This window comes from Penicillium atrosanguineum (assembly GCF_028827265.1).
Source record: "Penicillium atrosanguineum strain IBT 20685 chromosome Unknown utg000003l_segment0_segment0, whole genome shotgun sequence".
Lineage (NCBI taxonomy): Eukaryota > Fungi > Ascomycota > Eurotiomycetes > Eurotiales > Aspergillaceae > Penicillium > Penicillium atrosanguineum.
The window spans coordinates 1,496,813-1,515,862 of record NW_026623135.1 but is presented as its reverse complement, the minus strand read 5'-3'; the positions used below and the strand labels follow the sequence as shown (position 1 = coordinate 1,515,862).

Below are 19,050 nucleotides of genomic sequence, written 5' to 3'. Positions count from 1 at the left end.
TGGTGTTCGCGGCTCCGAATGGGTTCGGTCCGCCTTCGGGGCTAAATGTGTCGGGGCGCCGAGTCTTTCGGTGATCGATGTACTCATCTCAGACAGGCCAGCGCGCATGGTGGGGCTTCAATCGAATCCAAAAAGGCTCAGTTACAGTCACTGAAGTGTACATTGAACGAGGAATAAACCCAATAACTCAATCACCCCAGTCTATCTCAGAGACAAAGCGTCATGTCGAACACAGTCGACCAAGTCGATGTTCTGATTATTGGTGCAGGCCCGGCAGGGTAGGTGGAAAGATATGATCCCATGGAGAGGGGGTTTTCCACGGAATACTAATGTTTTCTTAGACTGACAGCAGCCAATTGCTTCAATGGCAGTAATAGATTACGAGTGCGAGTGATTGACAAAAAGTCCGGAACTGTGGAGACTGGTAAAGCAGATGGACTGAAAAGCATTTCCCTCGAAGTCCTCGATACATTCGGGATCGGTGATACAATCCGTAATGAGTCTCACCGTGTCGAAGAAGTTGTTCTCTGGGAACCTGATGGACAAGGAGGAGTCGAGCGGTCTATGACTATTGCAGACCGAGTTCCAGAACTGGGGAAACCTAGGGAGATGACTTTGGACCAAGGTAGAAAAGACGTTAAGAGGGTCTCAATGAAGGAATTGACGTGTATTCAGGTCGAATCGAGCACCATCTGGTCGCAAACCTTGAGCGACACGGGAATGTCGAAATTTCCTGGCAGACGCAGCCTGTCGACTTGCAGATTAATCACCGACAGGCCGAGAATCCCCTTGCATATCCCATTACTGTAATGATGAAAGATTCAGGACAAGAGACCTCGCAGACACAACTCATCCAGGCCCGATACGTGATTGCCTGCGATGGGGCTCGTAGTTGGACCAGAAAGCACCTAAAAATCCCTTTAAGGGGTGATCTCACAGATTCAACATGGGGTAAGTCACGTATAGGGCTTTCAAGATCATAGCTAACAAAATGACCAGGTGTGATGGACGCCGTGCCAAAGACAAACTTTCCCGATATCCGCAAGGTGTGTGTCGTTCATTCGGCCCAAGGCACGATCATGGCAGTTCCTCGCGAGAGGAAGCTGGTCCGATTTTACATAGCGATGGATGGAACAGGCCTTGACGTTCCAACCGCGTTGTCCCAAAAGACCTTAACCGTTGACCACGTGGTGAATGCTGCACGCTCCATCTTCCATCCATATACTTTTGAAGTGGGTGAGGTGGCGTGGTGGTCAGCATATCAGGTCGGTCAGCGCGTCGCAGACAACTTTTCCAGGAATGATCGTGTCTTCCTTGCCGGTGATGCAGTCCGTAAGTCTTTGAACAGGAGTAAGACATTTCAATAAATGCGGCTAATGAGTCCTGCTTGTCGCTAGACACACATTCTCCGAAAGCGGGCCAGGGGATGAACACTAGCATTCAAGATGGTAGGTATTCTCTTGGAGTGTATGATTGACCGCGCTGACCGGCCCCTCAAGCCTATAATATTGGTTGGAAACTGCGCTTCCATCTCGAACAAAAATGTTCAAAATCTCTCCTTGCATCCTACGAACAGGAAAGAAGGCCCATCGCCCAGCAGTTAATTAACTTTGATCGTGAATACCTTGAATTATTCGCCAATCCAAACTTGCAGTTTGATGAATTCTTGAATGCCTACCAAAAAGCTATGAGGTTCACCACTGGCATTGGGATCCGATATGCACCTTCGTTGATTGTTCAGTCTCCTCCCATGGAAGAGAAGACTGATAATACAGCAAAGGCATTCGCGCCCGGAATGCGACTACCTGACTTCCAGATGGTCAACCAGGCAGACGGTGTGCCGACAACTCTTTATCACCGGATGACCATGAATGGCCAATTCCGTCTTTTGGTTTTCGCAGGAGACATCGCGATACAGCCTGTGTATCATAGATTGCTGGAGTTTGGGCACTGGTTGACAGACTTCCTGCGCGTGAACCCGGGTATTGAAACAATAATTGTTCATTCCAGTAAGCGGGCTGAGATTGAATTGATGGACTTACCCGATGTCTTCCATCCATGGAATGATGCTGATGGCTGGGACTACTGGAGAGTCTACGCCGATGACGAGAGTTATCACGATGGCCATGGGCAGGCTTATCAGCGCTGTGGGATTGATCGAGATGACGGATGTGTGGTTCTCATGCGCCCGGATGGTTATGCAAGCCTCATTTGTCGGATGGAGCAGACGAGCCAGATCTCGACCTTTTTTGAGGGTCTTTCTTTGGGAATCCCCGAGAAGGTCAGTTTTTCAGCCAGACTTTGACCGTGTGGAGAGGTTTCTCTCGAGAAATAAATAGAATGTTAGTTATCGAGCAAGTTTTAGCAATGTGTTTCTGAAAGTCTGGTTGATATTCCGTTTCTTTAACTGAATAATACACACGATTTCAATTTCATGATGGCGACTATCTACTATCTCAATTGGGGGTTTCGTTCTTACCTGAAACAAGCTGCACAAATAAAGATGCCATGAAAGCCCAATACGGTTCTGATCTACCCGGCGTCAGAATTGAAGGTAAAGATGAATTTTGGAAAGATGTTCCCACGATTATTCCCACGATTATAAGGCATTAAAGTCGGAATAGATCATACGCTAGGTGAAAATGACTGGGAAGACGTCGTACATAGCAATACTGTAAATTGAGTAGAGAAATGGGCAGTGATAGTTCCCCGGATAGATACAGTCTCTCCATACCCTGCGCTTGTTGTCCCTCTCTAACATTCCCCAATCCAAAGAAAAAGAAATGATCTGTTAATTTCCTTCCATCCCTCTTATTGACCCAACACCGGCTCGCGGTCAATGTAGTGAGCTTTTCATTAGGTAGACCCCTACATGTGTGTGGTTAATTTCAGCCAGAAGATAGCTTGCAGTGAGATGAGAGCTGCTGTATAGAAAAGAAGTCTAACGTACCATATGAGCCTTCTTGATTACTCCAAGTATCGGCGATCGAAGTGTTTGCTGCGGCACAGATATCTGCCACCTTGAAAAGTGGCCATTTCCCACTTCGAATGGCACGCACTCGCTCCCCGGATCTGATGCGGAATTGTTCTTCCTCAATATTGAGGCAAAGGTCGCGTCGAGCAACGTAGAAGCTTTCATGCATCCACTCCTTCACATTCCATTGACCACAAAAGTCCCAGTCTTGGGTCAAAAATGTCTTTGTGCCCAGCAGGTTGTTTGCGAAATCCAGTCCGTTCAGGATGAAATTGCGTGACTTTTCATTTTCATAGGACTCGACAATCTCATCTTGTCTTTGACAGCCGTCGATACCGGCAATCATCTGGACAGGCACTGTGGATGCTTGACCGGCGCGGAAAAAGCGCTCAATGAGGTTCGATGCCTCGCTGGGTGTAAAGTTGGCAATGCTGTTACCGAGCCATAATAGTGTCACTGGGCTCTTCTGGTCATTCTGACTGTGTAGCCAGGAAATACAGTCCTCGTACGTCCCCAGTAGACCATGGATCTTGGTCTTCGGGTTCCAGGGAAATAGCCCTACCAGCTCACGGATGCTGGACCGGAGTGAGGAGCGGCTAACGTCCAATGCAAAATAATCCACATGTTTGTGTTGCATTTCCAGGGTCCGAAGAAGAAGCGCCGTTTTGCGCATATTTCTGCCGTGGTATTTGTTGTCAATAAGCTTCCGGCGGTCATTACGAGGCCCAAAAAAATAAAACGTACCCAGCACCAAGCTCAATGACCCTTTCTCCAGAGGATATGCTATGTGCTATCTTCGGCATACAGGTGGACAGCAACTCTGGCTCTCTGACGGCAGGATAGTACTTTCCAGAGTCAAGGATAGCATCAAAAAGCTGCAAGCCATGTCCGTTCCAAAGCAGTAGAGACGGCAACTCCTTTTCCTCAGATCGGAGACCAGCAGCAATTTGAGAGACTAGGCCTTCCTCGTTTGTCTGTCGGCGGATATCATGAAGCTGACTTTGTGTGGCTAGAGGCAATAGTTCAAGTGTAGGTCGATGGAAATCAGACCCGGGCCACGGAGCTTGGGCCTGCACAGCAACAGAAGCAGTAGGAGCCATAGTCTGATGGAAAGAGAATTGGATAAAGTCTGATGAGTGTGGTATTGAGAGTACTTGGTATAAGATCGGCACTGAAGATCTAGCAGTGATTCGAAGAGCCTCCAACTAGACAAGGACTATAGAATATTATTCCTGGGATAATGCGCCCTATTTCCACAGAGGCTGTAGGCGGAAGCACAAGCCCCCGAATGCCGAATGTAAGATATGCAAAGGCCCGGTGTCCGCAATGTTCGGCCCCCATGTCCCGATACCGACTCCGAAGTCATCATACAGATCTGGGGGAACCAAGATGACGAGACAAACGTGAAGAAGAACCCACTGACCTACCAGTATCAGTCGGTCTACCGACTAATACCTCCAAAAGACACGAGACTTTCTTTTCCAAAAAAAAGACATTCGCCCATTAGTTTTCTTTTTTTTCTCGCGACATGGCGTGCCCTCGATCTATCATCATTGTGGGATCTGGGGTCTTTGGGCGTGAGTAACCAGAAAAAGTAACTGTACGAGGCAACGAGCTGATCACTTGGGCTTTCTCAGTGTCAACAGCCTATGCTATGGCTAGAGACAAAACATTCTCTCAGACATCAATCACATTGGTTGACTCATGGGAGTTTGAGCCGCCCGTCGTATCAACGGGCACTTCCGTCAGCAACCCTGGCGCCGCAAACCACGACACATCCCGCATCGTCCGCAGTGAATACCCCCACGGTCCTTACGCAGTTCTCGCAAAGGAAGCTCATACACAGTGGCGGGGTGTGTGGGGCGCGAAGGGCCGCTACACAGAGCGACGGCTTCTGCTTTCTGCACAGGGTAGCTCTTTGAAAGGTCCACAACGAGCTGGTGAGACTGTCAACTATGTGAAGAACGCGTACGATCTCAGTTGTCAACTTTCTTCACGTGGTAAGGACGGCCTTCGAGTCCTCGACTCGCTACGTGAGATTCGCTCAGAGCTAGGACTATCTACTACCTCTGCCCGAGCCGCTGAAAAGGATCTTCGCGGTTATATTTCGCAAGATGCTGGATGGGCTGACAGCAGCGCCAGCATAGCATGGCTTCGGCAAATGGTTCTACAGACTGGCCGTGTTAATTTTCACACCGCATATGTTCAGTCCCTCATTTATGCCGACAACGAGCAAAGCGACGTAGTTCAAGGCGTTCGATTCGATGATGAACGCGAACTGTTTGCCGACCTTACTATCGTCGCTGCAGGCAGCCATACCCCTCGCATTCTTGGAATGGACAAGCTATGCGATGTGTACAGTGAGCTAGTAGCCTACATTCAACTCTCTCCAGAGGAATGTATTCATTTCAAAGAATTGGATTTTCCTATCATCGTTAATGCGGATCGCTGCGTTTTTGCGATCGCCCCGACTCGCGAGGGGTTTTTGAAGCTGGGAAAGTTCTCGCATAGCGGGCTTGTCGATGTTCGCCAGTGCGCAGGGGTGACTGTCGGGCCTCGAACGACCCGCCTTACGGCTCGTGAACAATGGAGTGAATCAAAATTTGGCAGGGGAGGCGATGTTGATATTGCCGAGGACCTTGATCAGCGGGAACAACAAACTTTGGCAGACTACAGAGCTTTCTTGAAAGAGCTATTTGAACCTTCCAATGATAGTATAGGAAGAGAATCTCAGGAGAGTATCGCTCGTCGCCCATTCACGAAGCTTCGTCGATGCTGGTACACCGATACCCCTGCGACTGACTTCATTGTCGATTACCACCCTTCGTCTCAAGGAACACTTTTCGTCGCATCCGGAGGCTCCGATCATGCTTTCAAGTTCCTACCGGTTATCGGAGACAAAGTCGCAGGTATCGTTCTAAGGGGTCGGGATGTACCATCTGAGTCTGATCATGATGCCAATTTGACTGCGCTCCGCGAAGCTTGGCGATTCCCGCGTATCTCTACAAGCAAGCTCTGAGAGTCTGATTAGAAGTATGGAGTCTTGGTTTTCAATTCAAAGTTTCGTTAGGATATTTCCCTCTATGTGCGTGTACTATTTTTTTAAAGCGGACCCGTAAAACGTCCACTGGTGGGTAAGATGTGGGTATCATGATTCCAAGGTCTTCAATGCTGTTTGAATCTGGCGTATGAGGACCCTGGCTCTCACCTCCATTTTCCCAGTTTCTTCCTCTCTGCCGTAATCGCTGTGATCATACAGCGACTCTAAGTACCCTGCCATTTTGCCGCTCAAAAGACCTGCGTTTTTCGAAGCTCCTGTCATCCCCTCTGAGGATCCGATTAAAATGGTCTCAATCTTCCCCAGAAGATTTGAGCTGACATAAAGAAGAAACTCCAGTTGCAATGTATTGTTTCCATCCAATTTGAAGCCATCCAGACTGGTGCCAACTAAGGTTGCAGGGACTTTAGGCATGGCTTGGGTCACTGATTCCAGGATCGAGGAGAACAAGTGCTCATATTCTTCCATGATGTATGCGTAGCATGCAAGGATAGAAAACAGCAAAGGGGGATCCAATGTTTGAGAGGAATAACTATTACGGTAGGCAAGGTCTGAACTAAACCCCGAGAGCGGGAAATCAAGTCCGTAATCTGACCCGCCGGTCCGCCATGAGTCGTCCGTGGTTTGTGAGGTCACATGCCTTTGAATGTTCTGCAGTATGCCCAGAAAGTGCTGGCAATGTCGCAAGGTCTGGCCAATGGACAGTGATACAGATGAGCCACTTCGTGTGCAAGCAGGCTGGCATTGGCTTCGATTACTTCGCCCCGCTTCATGTCGATTCGCTCGGTTGTGCAATAATGTGCCATTAAGTTCCGCCAACTTTTTTAGACAGTCCGAGTCCGTACTCGGGGCTGAACTTTTCTCCAAGAGGACAGAGTATGCCGTTCCATCGGAACCCATTGGTGATTCCTCGGATAGATTGGGCTCTTCTGACAAAAAGCCCTCAATGGATAAGTCAAATGGAACGTCTGAGGAGACATTACTTCTGGGGGCTGGCACCACGTCTGAACGCAGACGATCGAGTTGAGAAAGGCTTGTGTATGGAGCAATGGGTGGTATATCGAGATCACCATTTTCGCTCCATGTTGGAACGTCGAGATGGGTGAGTGGCGATTGTGGTGAGTGAAGCGTGGGGTAAGGCCTAGGATACTTGGAGGGGTTGCAGCCGCTGGCTGAGACTGAGGAGAGGGAATTGGAGGCAACTCTCTTCCTAGAAATCGGTCGGGTGCTATAGCATTCGACTTGGGCCTTTCTGCAACGATCGCAGGGGGTCTGGTTTCGGATGTATTTGCTGTGTCGGTCGAGGACAGGGTTTGCAAGTCCCACGCACCGGAGCTTTTGACCCCGGCATCGATCACAGGCACTCTGTCGATGATTGTTCATGTCCATTGCTCTCGATGCGCTTGTCAAACTAGGACCGGTTCTGTAGTATCAATAAGTAAGAAGTAGACTGTCCATCAACCAGTTTGCTGTAAGCTTTAAATCAGCAAGGGCCCAGAGTAAGCCCTGAAGGGCCCAGGTAAGATGCCAGGCACACCCTTACCGATGATCCTGGTAATTTGCCTTCTTTTCCTAAGCAGGCTCGTGGGGTCTCGCAACTGGCCCCACAAGAGTCAAGCTCAAATTTTTCGTTAGCTCGATGGGCTGATTCGTATTGGCTTGGCTTGGCGGCGCGTGCCTATTCTGTAACGAGCAGAATCAGCGGGACGGACTCTTATTGCATGGAAAAGACTTGGCTGCATGGGTGAATGTAACCATCCACGTAGTTTGGAACTTTGTAAATATACAAATCGCAACATGTTGGAGCCGTATGGGTGCCTATTTCTCGACTGGAAGCTGCATTTACACCAGGGACGACCTTATACATCTGGAAGCGACTAATGACGCTAATTACTATGCATTTCTCTATGTTGTCTTCTTGGTAAATTGCCTATGCAGATGGGAGATATAGAATTCCAGCTCCCAAAGCCTAAGCGTGATTCCGATCTTTACCAATAATCAAGGGCGATCACACTACCCAGACCGTACATTGTCGAGTTGCTGTCTTTTCGCGTTGAACTACATTCGCCACCTCTTCAGACACGTGAGTTGGTTGTTCACGAGGTAGCAAGGGGCGATTTGGGGGGCCTAAGAAGAATCATTCTTCAATTAGAGAATCACAACAAGCAATGTCGACAATGCAGTTTACGACGATCATGGCTAGATCGGGCCGCTGTGGATGGGACTCTAAAATAGCACCAGCTAGTTGGGATCCTGGTTTACTGTCTGGCCTCCTTGTTTCACCAGCATTCTTATCTTATTCCCACGAGTAAAGGGATGGGCGCGTCCCGGTGAACCGGGACACTACGGAAATCCCCGCGCTCTGTCCTGGGGACCGCATTCCGACGGTCAGTTAGTGACACATACCGCGCTGTCATATCACCAGCCGTTCCCTACCTGCTGCAATACTGAATAAAGGTCGAGGTCCGAGAACATCGTGGGGGGCTCCTCAGCGGAGGGTGAAGAAAGGGTCGATTCATGGAAATGATTGGTTAGTGTCTCCATTGCGGGGCTTGGTTAGCTTGGTTCGGCTCGGAAGGGCCGTTGGGCGTCCGATTGGTGCTTGGGCCTCTTTCACATTCACATGTAACACGCGCTCAATTGGGAGATCGATGCATTGTCATCATTAGGCCCTGCATACGCTGGCTGAAAACTCACAGCCCCATACTTTATCCATGTGCTACCTCAATGGCATGGTCCATGCCGTCAGCCTCGTGGTATTCCAAGAGCGAAGCCTCCGTGGGATTCCTACGAACCATGTGGTGGATTGGCGGGAATCAGGGATAGTTGTTCCACCCCCAGGTTTGGGGTTCAGATTCAACATTTTGTCCGGAATATGCTCAGATATTTGTCTCATTAGTCTGAAGAAGAGCATGAAGATGTATGGAGGTAGGCGATCTTACCCAAGCCTCTAAAGGCCAAAATCGAATACGACAAGGCTTCAGCGATCTTTCTTGTTGCTTATGCTGACTACAGGCCACTGCACCCCGACACGTGCCCTATGTAGAACAATGCAAACTTTTGCAGTTTCATGTTACTAGACAGTGTAGTGAGCTCTTCCACTTTACATTACCTTACGGTCATTACCCCACCCCCCTCCTCCTGGCCTCCAACTACGCTCGTAGCACTGCCCACAGTCCAGCGCAGCTGTCTCCCAGCCGGATAGAGCTAACGTTGAAGGTGCATGCTGCTCACTGTGTCTAATTACACTCTTCTCTAAATTGAAAGACGTCCCGGGGAAGGGATTTAACAGCGTAAGACTTTAGATTACAGACGCAGATAACTAAAAACCGCGAAACATTCGATATTAAGGGGCTGTAAAAGATGCGAGGAACGCGGTGATATGCAGATCGGTATAATATCGTGATCTATACAGAGTTGATCGAATTCTGGCGTAAGATAACTTCCATGACCGTTGAGAATAAGGAGTCGATATCTTCTATGCGTATGACTATTTATCTATCCCTCAGAATCGCTTTACGGGGTATTGAGCCGAGATCGGTTTCGGTGCTGATGGCCGAAAAGTTCGGGCTCGGGGTTGGTATCGCATCGGACAGCGATATATCTGACCCGAATGCCCATACACCAACCGACCGACGCAATCGTTTTGATGGCGATAAGCAATTTCTCAGACATGTATATTGACAAAAGGAGATGGCTGTAATTGATACTACTTCTCGAAGTTCAATTTAATAAGGAATCAATCCTGGTAGCCTCAAGTGCACACTAGGCCACAATGCCTTTAATTCCAACATCATCACGAACGCCCACTTTATTTATCGACAAGACATCAAAAATCCGCGAGGTGAAAGAGGCGGACGAATTAGTTGAGACTAGCGATTCAAAAAGTCTTCATGGAGACATGTTGAGCCCCATAGTTCGAAGTACGCCGTCCATCGAAAATTGTTGGAGTTGCAATTGGCCAGTCTTAGTGGCAGAGGATCCGTCAGAAATATCATCATGTTCGACCCAATTGTTAGTTCTGAAAAACGAGCTTCCCTTCACTACTTGGGATGACAACAGCTTTGCAGTCGCGGCGATGAAAGCAACCTGGTCGCTTATCCTTCACGCATACACTGGAACGGGAAGAATCTGTTTTGGCTACATGTCTCCTACCGAAAGCCCACATATATTTGCATGTGACCTTTCACATATCCAGACATCGGCAAAGCTCATAGAGTTGGCACAGGAATCTCAAAGGAGACACAATTTTCCTCTGCCATCCAACGAGCTGGAGACAGACGTTTGCAACACAGCTCTGTCAGTCTTATATGAAGACGGCCCGAGCATCACCGAGGCATCTGGGCCACTTTTCAAGCAGGTAAGCGAGTGAAATTGCGAATTGGTCAGACACAACTCTAACAGGATCTGAAGAATGCCCTCTCAGCCATAGTCCGCATCCGAGAAGCGGAGATAATACTTGATCTCAACCATTCCCCTTCCCGCGTGCCTATCGAGCTGGCTCGGCACGTGTCGCACACTTTCAAGACAATCCTCCAATCGTTCGTTAGGCATCCGAGCCAGCCACTGTCCAATATCGAAATGCTCAGCGAGCAGGACCATCTGCAAATATCTCAATGGAACGAGAACGTGCCACCAGTTCTTCACCAAAAACTTCACGAAGCCTTCACTCAAAAAGCGTTGGATAACCCAAACGTTCCGGCTATCTCGAGCTGGGAGGGGGAGTGGACATACGCTGAACTAGATCATGCCTCCACCAACTTGGGCGAGCATCTTGCTTTTTTGCACACCCGTTACTCAGCTTCTCAGACAGTTCTGTTATGCTTTGACAAATCATGTGCCGGAATCATTGCAATCCTTGCCATTCTGAAAGCCGGTCTCACATGTGTCCCCGTTGATCCAGAAAGTGGTTTCAAGAAAGTTGTAGAGGAGGTCAACCCTCAGCTCCTCTGCACTTCACGGGCCCAAGCTGATAGATACACCGACTTTAACGGAGAAGTCGTGATTGTTGATGTGGAACTACTGCATTCTCTCGAAGAATCTGAGCAAACATCAAAACTCCCTTTGCAGAGTAGCAACGATGTCGCATTCATACAGTATACTGGTGGAGTGACTGGATCACCCAAGGGTGTGAATCAAGGGCACACTGGCTTATATACGGGAATTCTGGCGCAGAGTCAGGCAACTGGATACGACGTCGATTCAAGAGTACTGCATTCAAACCTATACAGTACATCCGCAGGAATCACCGAGGTTTTTGGGGCATTTTTCTACGTCGCATGTGTGGTCATAGTTCCTGAGGAAGAAAGCCTCGAACTCGTCACTGAGATGATCAACGAGCAAAGAGTCACTCATGCATGCTTCACGCCCACCGAAGCCAGGAACTTGGAGCCCATGGATCTCTGGCAGCTCCGTACTGTTACACTTGCGGGTGAGGGATTCATGCAAGAGGACGTGGAGAAATGGGGCCTGGAAACAGAATTAATCAGAACCTATGGGACTGCAGAGACTTGTGTCCACGTCTCAGCATCCAAAGCCCCATCGCCATATCTTTTTGACCTCTTTAATATCGGAAACCCCTTCCTCGCATCTTTTTGGGTGGTTGAGCAAGGGAACGTTCAAAAATTGGCCCCTATCGGTGCAGTGGGCGAGTTAGTGATCGGTGGACCGACATTGGCCCTTGGTTATATCGAAAGCACAGCAGAGACATCAACAGAATTTCTTGTCAACCCTAACTGGGCTATTCCAAGTCGTGAAGGCTGCGAGCAGCGCTTCTTTACCACTGGTGATCTTGTGAGGCATCTCGGCAACGGCGAGTATGTCTTTTGTGGACGAAAGAGGGGAACAAGCTACGATGAAACAGAGTTTGACAACGCCAATGAGCACATCAGTCCAGAAATCCCACCGCTTAGCCTCCTTGGCTCGATTGAATTGGCCGACGAAGCTATGAAAGCAGCAGTGGCCATATGTGGCATTAGTTCGGACATGATCGAGGACATCTACCCTACCACCCCGATGCAAGAGGGTTTGTTTGCTCTCTCAAGCAAGCAGAAAGGAGCCTTCATGAAGCAAGATATCTTTGAATTGCCTTCTAATCTAGACATTGGTAAATTTTGCAGAGCTTGGTCATCTACCATTCAGCAATTTCCAGTGTTGAGGACGAGGTTTTTCATGACAGACTCTTTGCGCGTTCTGCAGGTCGTTGTCTCGGAATCGCCATCTTGCCAGGACGTCTCTGATCTGCACTCATATCTGGAACAGGACTTGAAAAAACCCATGCTCTGGGGAGAACCGCTTTTTCGATATGCGATCTCCATGACTCCTGGTCGGAAACCACATTTGGTCCTGACCATGCACCATGCACTTTTCGACGGCTGGGCACTAGGGTTGATCTTCGACCGCGTGAAACAGAACTTCGATGAAAATCCAGTACTGACTGGAACATCGTTCAACTGCTTTGTCAAGTATGTCCAAGAGGTGGATCGTGAGCGGATGAATCATTTCTGGACAGAGCAGTTGGACAATGCTAGCGCGATTGTGTTTCCAGCTCTGCCAGCAGCAAACTACCAGCCCACTCCCAATGATACTTTTGAGCGCAACATTGATTTTAAAAGAAGCGCAGGCTCACCTATCACGGCTTCCACTCTTGTGCAAGCTGCATGGTCCTTGACAGTTGCAGCGTATGCCGATTCGAAGGACATCACCTTTGGGTCGACCGTATTTGGTAGGGCTGCACCAATCCCGGGAATCGTGGATATGATGGGTCCGACAGTGACTACTGTCCCCTTCCGCATGCAAGTTTTCAAGGATACTAAGCTGGGTACCTTCGTTCAGCAAGTGCAGAATCAATCAGCTATGACAATCCCCTATGAACAAGCTGGAATGTACCACATCAAAAACTTGACAGCTGGGACACAGACGGCGTGCTCATTTCAGACAGCCTTGTTGGTCCAACATCTAAACACAGCGAGTGGCCTGGAAGCTCTTGGATGTCGTCGCATGAACGAAATGCGCGATGCCTATCAACCTTACGCCCTGAACGTCGAGGTTGGTTTGCAGGACGATGGGGCCGTACTAAGCGTTTTGTTCGACAATAATGTCATAGACAAGCTCCAAGTCGGACGTATCATCAACATGTTCAGCGAGACTCTCCGAAAGATCAGCATTGAAAGTTCCGATGTCATTCTCGATGATATCATGGCCATCACTACCCACGATATCCATGAGCTAAACACCTGGAACCAAGTTCCTCCGGATCCAGTTCAAGAGGCTGTGCATCAAGCTTTCAATGAAAAAGTGTTACTCAACCCCAAAGCTCCAGCCATTGCATCCTGGGATGGAGATTTAACTTACGCCGAGCTGGACTTCCTATCAAACAGACTGGCAGACCATCTCCTTACTTTGGGCATCAAAGTAGAGACGATAGTGCCTTTACACTTCGAAAAGTCCAAATGGGCAATTGTCTCCATGCTAGCTGTCCTGAAAGCTGGAGGGACATGTCTGTCTTTTGATGTGTCTCACCCACCTGATCGTCTCCGTGACATGGTGAAAGCAGTAGATGCCAGGATCATGCTCGCCGGAAAAACGCCACCCTCTAAGGTTGTTGATTGTGTCGATCAAATGATCTCCGTCAATGAAGATCTTTTCGAAATTCTCGGCCATAGAGGTCTCAGACAGTTCAAGAATGTAGCGCCACACAATCGTGCATTCATTGTCTTCACTTCCGGGTCGACTGGGAGCCCGAAAGGAATCGAGCTCGAACACCAGGCCGTCTGCACCAGTTCACGTGCCTATGCTGCAGCAGTCAACATCGGAACTGGCTCGCGTTGCCTTCAATACTCCTCATTTGCCTTTGATGTTCATATTACCGACATCTTCACAGCTTTGATGTCCGGTGCATGTTGCTGCATCCCGTCCGAAGAAGATCGCATGAGCAATCTGCCCCAGGCAATGAACAACCTCGGCGTCAACCATGTTGATATCACTCCAACAGTAGCAAGTCTGTTCAGGCCTGAAGATGTACCTAATCTGAAAAGCATGGTTGTTGGTGGAGAGCCGGTGACAACTGAGACCGCTCGTCGCTGGGGCGATCAAGTCATGCTCGTCAACATGTATAGTCAGTCAGAAACCTCAAATTGGGTTACCCACCACGTTGTTCGTGCGAACACACAACAGCCATCTAATATTGGGCTAGGCGGTGGTGTGTGTACTTGGGTTGTTGATCAACACAACGATTCCCGATTGGCCCCAATTGGCTGCATCGGAGAATTGTTTGTCGAAGGTCCCGTTTTGGCTCGTGGTTATTTGAATGATCCTGAAAAGACAGAAGCATCCTTTGTCATTGATCCTCCGTGGCTGCCTACCGCGTCACCCCCAGGGAGGCGACTATACCGGACTGGTGATCTCGTTCGATGTAATAGCGACGGGACTCTGGTTTATATCGGTCGAAGGGATGCACAGATCAAACTCCACGGCCAGCGATTAGAACTCACGGAAGTGGATCACAAAATGATGGAGATCTCACTGATCCGGACTTGTCTGGCAGTACTGCCCAAGACTGGTCTCTGCCAAGGACGATGCGTTGCTGTTCTCTCTCTTCGAGACTTTGAAGGAGATGAATCGGGGTTGCTGCGAATGATCGATCCGTCTCATCGTGTTGCAGTCTCCGCTCAGCTTGCAACCATTCGCGATCGCCTTTCAGAGTCACTGGCTAGGTGGATGATTCCAACTTTCTGGATCGTTGTGGGAGACCTACCCACAAATGTGAGCGGCAAGTTGGACCGCAACAAGGCTCGGTCATTTGTGGAGAATCTCAGCGAGGACGATTTTCAACAAGCATCAGATCTCATTGTCGATAGCCATTTCCAGGCACCTGAAGCTTCGATGGAGATATTTCTGCAGGGTATTTGGAGCTCAATACTAAAGCTTCCTTTGGACCAAATCAGCGCTGCAGCATCCTTTCTGCGCCTTGGAGGAGATTCTATCACTGCGATGCAGGTTGTGTCGAAGTGTCGGGCTGAGGGTGTGACGCTATCAGTCCACGATGTTCTCATTAGCAAGTCGCTCTCGGAGCTTGCAAATCTTGCAGACACATCATCCAAGCCAACAAACCTGGCAGGCAAGATCGAAGAACAGAGTGTCCCTAACCCTCCTTCTGAAGGCAAGCTAACCACTCAGGGGACAGCCGTATCTGACGGCTTGTACGATAGCATTTTCAATCAGGCATCTGTCAAGCCGCCAAACGTTGAGAGAGCAATGCTAGCTTCTGACTACCAAGTTTCTGCATTAGAGCAGATGTTACTCAGCTTCCGCGGTGACCTGACGTACCACACATTTGACATCCCTAAACCAGTCGACTGGACTCGCCTAGCCTTGTCCTGCGTGGAACTCGTCAATTGCCATCCACTTTTGCGCAGTGTCTTTGTTTCTCACAAGCGCCAGTTGTACCAAGTCATCCTGAGATCAAGTTTCGTGGACCTAACAGACAGGGTTGATCAGCCTGAACTTGCTACATTGATCGAAGATGACCGAAAACTAAAATTCTGCCTTGGGCAACCTATGGTCTGGTTCAAGCTCGTTCGAAGGGACTATCCGCATAACTGTGAATCTTTTGTGATGCGCCTTCCCCATTGCTTGTATGACGCACCCACACTGGCTTCCTTGGTCTCCGACCTAGAGCAGGCATATTTCAACACCAACACTCTTAAACAACCAGTTGACATTTCACCTTATATCACCTATCGGGACAAATTACTCCCCAAAGCCTTGAGCTATTGGCGCCAGTATCTTGAAGGAAGCACTGCGAGTCAGATAGTTGCCAAATCTGGGCCTCCCCTTTCGACATGGCAGACAGTACACTTTATCGTCAAAGTTCCACATTCATTCCCTGAAAGCTTATGGTATCACTTCCGCAACAGTAGTCAAGGCTGCATGGGGTTTTCTCTTGACTGAGCTTTGTGGACAAGATGATGTCGTTTTCGGCGAGCTTGTGAGCGGTCGCGGCCTGGCTGTGTCGGGGATCGAATCTCTGGATATTGTCTGCGCGTCGACGGTCCCACTACGTGTGAAGCTCGACTCCTCGTGGACAGTCCTTGATCTTCTTGAAAGTGTTCAAGAGCGGCAGCTTGCCAGCATGCCATTTGAGTTTGCGGGATCGATCGTGAAGGAGTGTACATCTTGGCCGAGATGGTCCCGCTTTGGCTCTGTGATCAATCACATTCCATTACCAGCAACAAATTACGTCGAAGACAAGACGTTCAAATCAACTGGGATTCATGGGAACCTGAATCCAAGTTCAGATCTGAACATCCAGAGCCATCCTCTTCACGTTACGTCGGAGTTGGACCCCAACTTCCAAGTCCAGATTACCTTCGATGAGGATCACATAACTCCTGTACTTGTGGACAAAGCGCTGCACCGCTTCTGCGGGATCATCCGCCTTTTCACCACTGACGTGACCTCATCTCTGGGCAGCTTGAGGGAAGGCCCGATCGACGGCTACATTCTGCCATACAGTTGCAACAATGCGCCCCTTAACGGGTCCGAAGCGGTCGTGGATTTTGTCCCATCAACCGACAAGAAAGCTGAGAAAACATTGAAGACGGTGCGATCTGTCTGGGAGACCGTTATCGGCCAGAGTGACGAGATGGACATACCATTCTTTGCCTATTGGGGGGCTCTCATAGCTGCAGCCCATTTCGTAGTGGCATATCAGCAAGTTGGCTTTGATCTCACAATGGAGGATATTCTCAAATCTCCGACTATTCGGGCTCAGGTTAATTTATGTGCGAATAATTGAACAGATTTTGCCTTTGGAGGCCTTTGTTAGTATAGCAAATTGAATACGTATCGGAGGATGCGTCGTGAAGTCTTTTTTTTTCTTGATGCCATAGGCCACAAGCCTCTGTCAATACGAATACCGCGGTGGATCGGAGATACAATTATCCTTCATTTATATTACTTATGTAATCTAGAATCCCCCTATAAATTGGCAGAATCAGGGGTAATACAAAAACAGAGCTTTTGATATCGTTGATTGGTTGCATATAAAACAATCCGACAGCCTCGCGCCACCAGCTCAGGCGATGCCACTTTGTCTTGGCGAGATAAATACTATCTGAGTCGCGCTGATATCTCCCCTTGAGACGTACATTGTCCAAAAAGAGAATCAATTACCTCTGGTATGGTATTCGTGCTATCATTATTTTAGACGAAAGGAAGAATAAGATAGAAAGAATTTAAAATCTAAATAACACCTAACTGAATTTAAGTGATTCAATTTTCTATTGTCTAGTCTGTTTTTACTTAATGGCTCACGCATATTTATAGATAGCACGTGCTTAAACCACATGCTTTGAATCGAAAGGGACAGAGATAAATCGGTAAAGTAAATATAATAGATCTGGCGCAGTAAAAGGGGTAAGATAATCTGTTGCATAATCATTGTTTGTGGCAATGACAGGCATACGATTGAACTTAGGGTTTACGTCCTGTGTTGAGTATAAGAAGGAACAGATTCACCCTATGTAGCATTGGTCTGGATTCCGACAGAATCTCCTCTTTCGATGGTCAATACCGTCGGAATAGCTACTAACAGGCTACCAGCCGTTAGACCCCAGTTCATAGCAAACTGTGTCATGGCACTAAAACCCTCAGCGTTGATTCTCCAGGCCATCGCACCACCTGCTGGCTTCAACGCTGAATATGCACCAACAACGACAGCGTTCACAACAGGGTTGCGGGAACGTGCCCCCATGATCCAGTAGCAAAACGCTTGCCAGAATGAATCATAGGCACCAAAAAAGAAATAAAGGAACATGGGCCCGAGATATTCACTCCCTGTCTTGTAATCGATATCTTGTTTCAGACCCTGTTGTAAACGTACGTCGTCCCATAGTTGAAATCGGTATCCCCCACCCCAGATCGCCATCCCGGTAACAAACAATACAGTCCAGCCAATTTTGGCGCGCGTACGGCTATTGAAGATCTGAAGATCCAACAAAAAGCCCATTAGAAGCCCGCCTGCCATTTGTGCAATCCAGTAGAGGGCACCATTGAGGGCGCGCGTGCGCAGGTTGAATGTCTCGCCATTGACGGCGTTCTGTTGATAGGAATAGAACGCGTTTGCAGTGAAAAACATAGGATAAAGGCACAAATTCTTCCAGTTAAAAACTATTCGGAGTGTTTCGATTAGAGTGCTCTTTAGGTTCGTCCAGTTGAAGGTTTTCGATTCTTGACTGATGCGATTACCGTGATAGTTGTCCGAGAGACTTTCTGTCGAGCACACGAACACTGATAAGAGCCATCCAAAGAGCATGATAATAATGTATGCCACGTATGTTGAGTCTGTCACTGTGCCAGATTTGGAGTTGTAGTTGATGCCAAAACTAGCCAGCGAGCCAACTGTCGCACCGAGGTTAAACACAACCCAAAAAACCCCGATGGCCTTGCCACGTGTATTATCATTCGTATATGTTATCATAATGGTTCCTTGAGCAACCCAGAAGAAGGCCGCCCCTAGACCAAGAAGTGCACCGGCTGCAATCACAAAAGGGCCGCCCCCTGTGGTCCGGTCGGAATTCAACAAAGATCCTGCATAGAGGGCATAGGTCCACCCGCCGATGAGAAGTGATAGACGCGGCCCCAGATACCTGTAAAGAGACCCGGCCAAAACCAGTGCAGCTCCAGCTGTGCATGCATGAGTTGCGACAGTGGCGTTCGCGGAGATTGTGCTGTCGACTTGGCCAGAGCCTCCCATTCCGGATAGGGCATTATACATGCCAGGATTGCAAAACGAAATGAACGAGACTAGGCAGATCTGGAACCATGGCTCACGATAAATCTGGTTGAGACTTCGTTTGCGCGATGATGGGGAAGGGGCCTCAGGATCATCGTGCGAAGAAACGATGTCTTCTGCCAATTTGGCTGCCATGAGGAAATAGGAAAGTAAATTAAATTAGATGTCGTATGACTGGGCCTCCCAAGCTTGATGTAGCACTCAAGTATATATAGACACCCA

General features: G+C 48.7%; 6 protein-coding genes across 6 annotated transcripts; 3 read left to right on the top strand and 3 right to left on the bottom strand.

Moving 5' to 3' along the window:
* Nucleotides 1-222: 222 nt before the first annotated feature.
* Nucleotides 223-2,305, top strand: fmpF (phenol 2-monooxygenase fsqG; the record flags this gene model as incomplete). Its single annotated transcript, XM_056884045.1, has 6 exons — nucleotides 223-278; nucleotides 342-625; nucleotides 676-951; nucleotides 1,000-1,332; nucleotides 1,398-1,448; nucleotides 1,500-2,305. 6 exons carry the CDS (start codon nucleotides 223-225, stop codon nucleotides 2,303-2,305), a joined length of 1,806 nt encoding a protein of 601 aa, XP_056742323.1.
* Nucleotides 2,306-2,836: 531 nt separating this feature from the next.
* On the bottom strand, nucleotides 2,837-4,074 carry fmpB (N-methyltransferase fsqC; the record flags this gene model as incomplete). The annotated part of the gene is made up of 3 exons (XM_056884044.1): nucleotides 2,837-2,868; nucleotides 2,951-3,651; nucleotides 3,719-4,074. The coding sequence occupies 3 exons, from the start codon at nucleotides 4,072-4,074 to the stop codon at nucleotides 2,837-2,839; spliced, it is 1,089 nt and encodes a 362-aa protein (XP_056742322.1).
* A 428-nt stretch (nucleotides 4,075-4,502) lies between these two features.
* fmpA (fructosyl amino acid oxidase fsqB) lies at nucleotides 4,503-5,993 on the top strand (the record flags this gene model as incomplete). The annotated part of the gene is made up of 2 exons (XM_056884043.1): nucleotides 4,503-4,551; nucleotides 4,612-5,993. The coding sequence occupies 2 exons, from the start codon at nucleotides 4,503-4,505 to the stop codon at nucleotides 5,991-5,993; spliced, it is 1,431 nt and encodes a 476-aa protein (XP_056742321.1).
* A 129-nt stretch (nucleotides 5,994-6,122) lies between these two features.
* N7443_003986 (uncharacterized protein) lies at nucleotides 6,123-6,500 on the bottom strand (the record flags this gene model as incomplete). The annotated part of the gene is made up of 1 exon (XM_056884042.1): nucleotides 6,123-6,500. One exon carries the CDS (start codon nucleotides 6,498-6,500, stop codon nucleotides 6,123-6,125), a length of 378 nt encoding a protein of 125 aa, XP_056742320.1.
* Nucleotides 6,501-9,807: 3,307 nt separating this feature from the next.
* On the top strand, nucleotides 9,808-16,830 carry N7443_003985 (tRNA (adenine(58)-N(1))-methyltransferase catalytic subunit trm61; the record flags this gene model as incomplete). The annotated part of the gene is made up of 3 exons (XM_056884041.1): nucleotides 9,808-10,392; nucleotides 10,437-15,845; nucleotides 15,904-16,830. The coding sequence occupies 3 exons, from the start codon at nucleotides 9,808-9,810 to the stop codon at nucleotides 16,828-16,830; spliced, it is 6,921 nt and encodes a 2,306-aa protein (XP_056742319.1).
* Nucleotides 16,831-17,553: 723 nt separating this feature from the next.
* N7443_003984 (putative MFS transporter) lies at nucleotides 17,554-18,963 on the bottom strand (the record flags this gene model as incomplete). Its single annotated transcript, XM_056884040.1, has 1 exon — nucleotides 17,554-18,963. The coding sequence occupies one exon, from the start codon at nucleotides 18,961-18,963 to the stop codon at nucleotides 17,554-17,556; it is 1,410 nt and encodes a 469-aa protein (XP_056742318.1).
* Nucleotides 18,964-19,050: the final 87 nt, after the last annotated feature.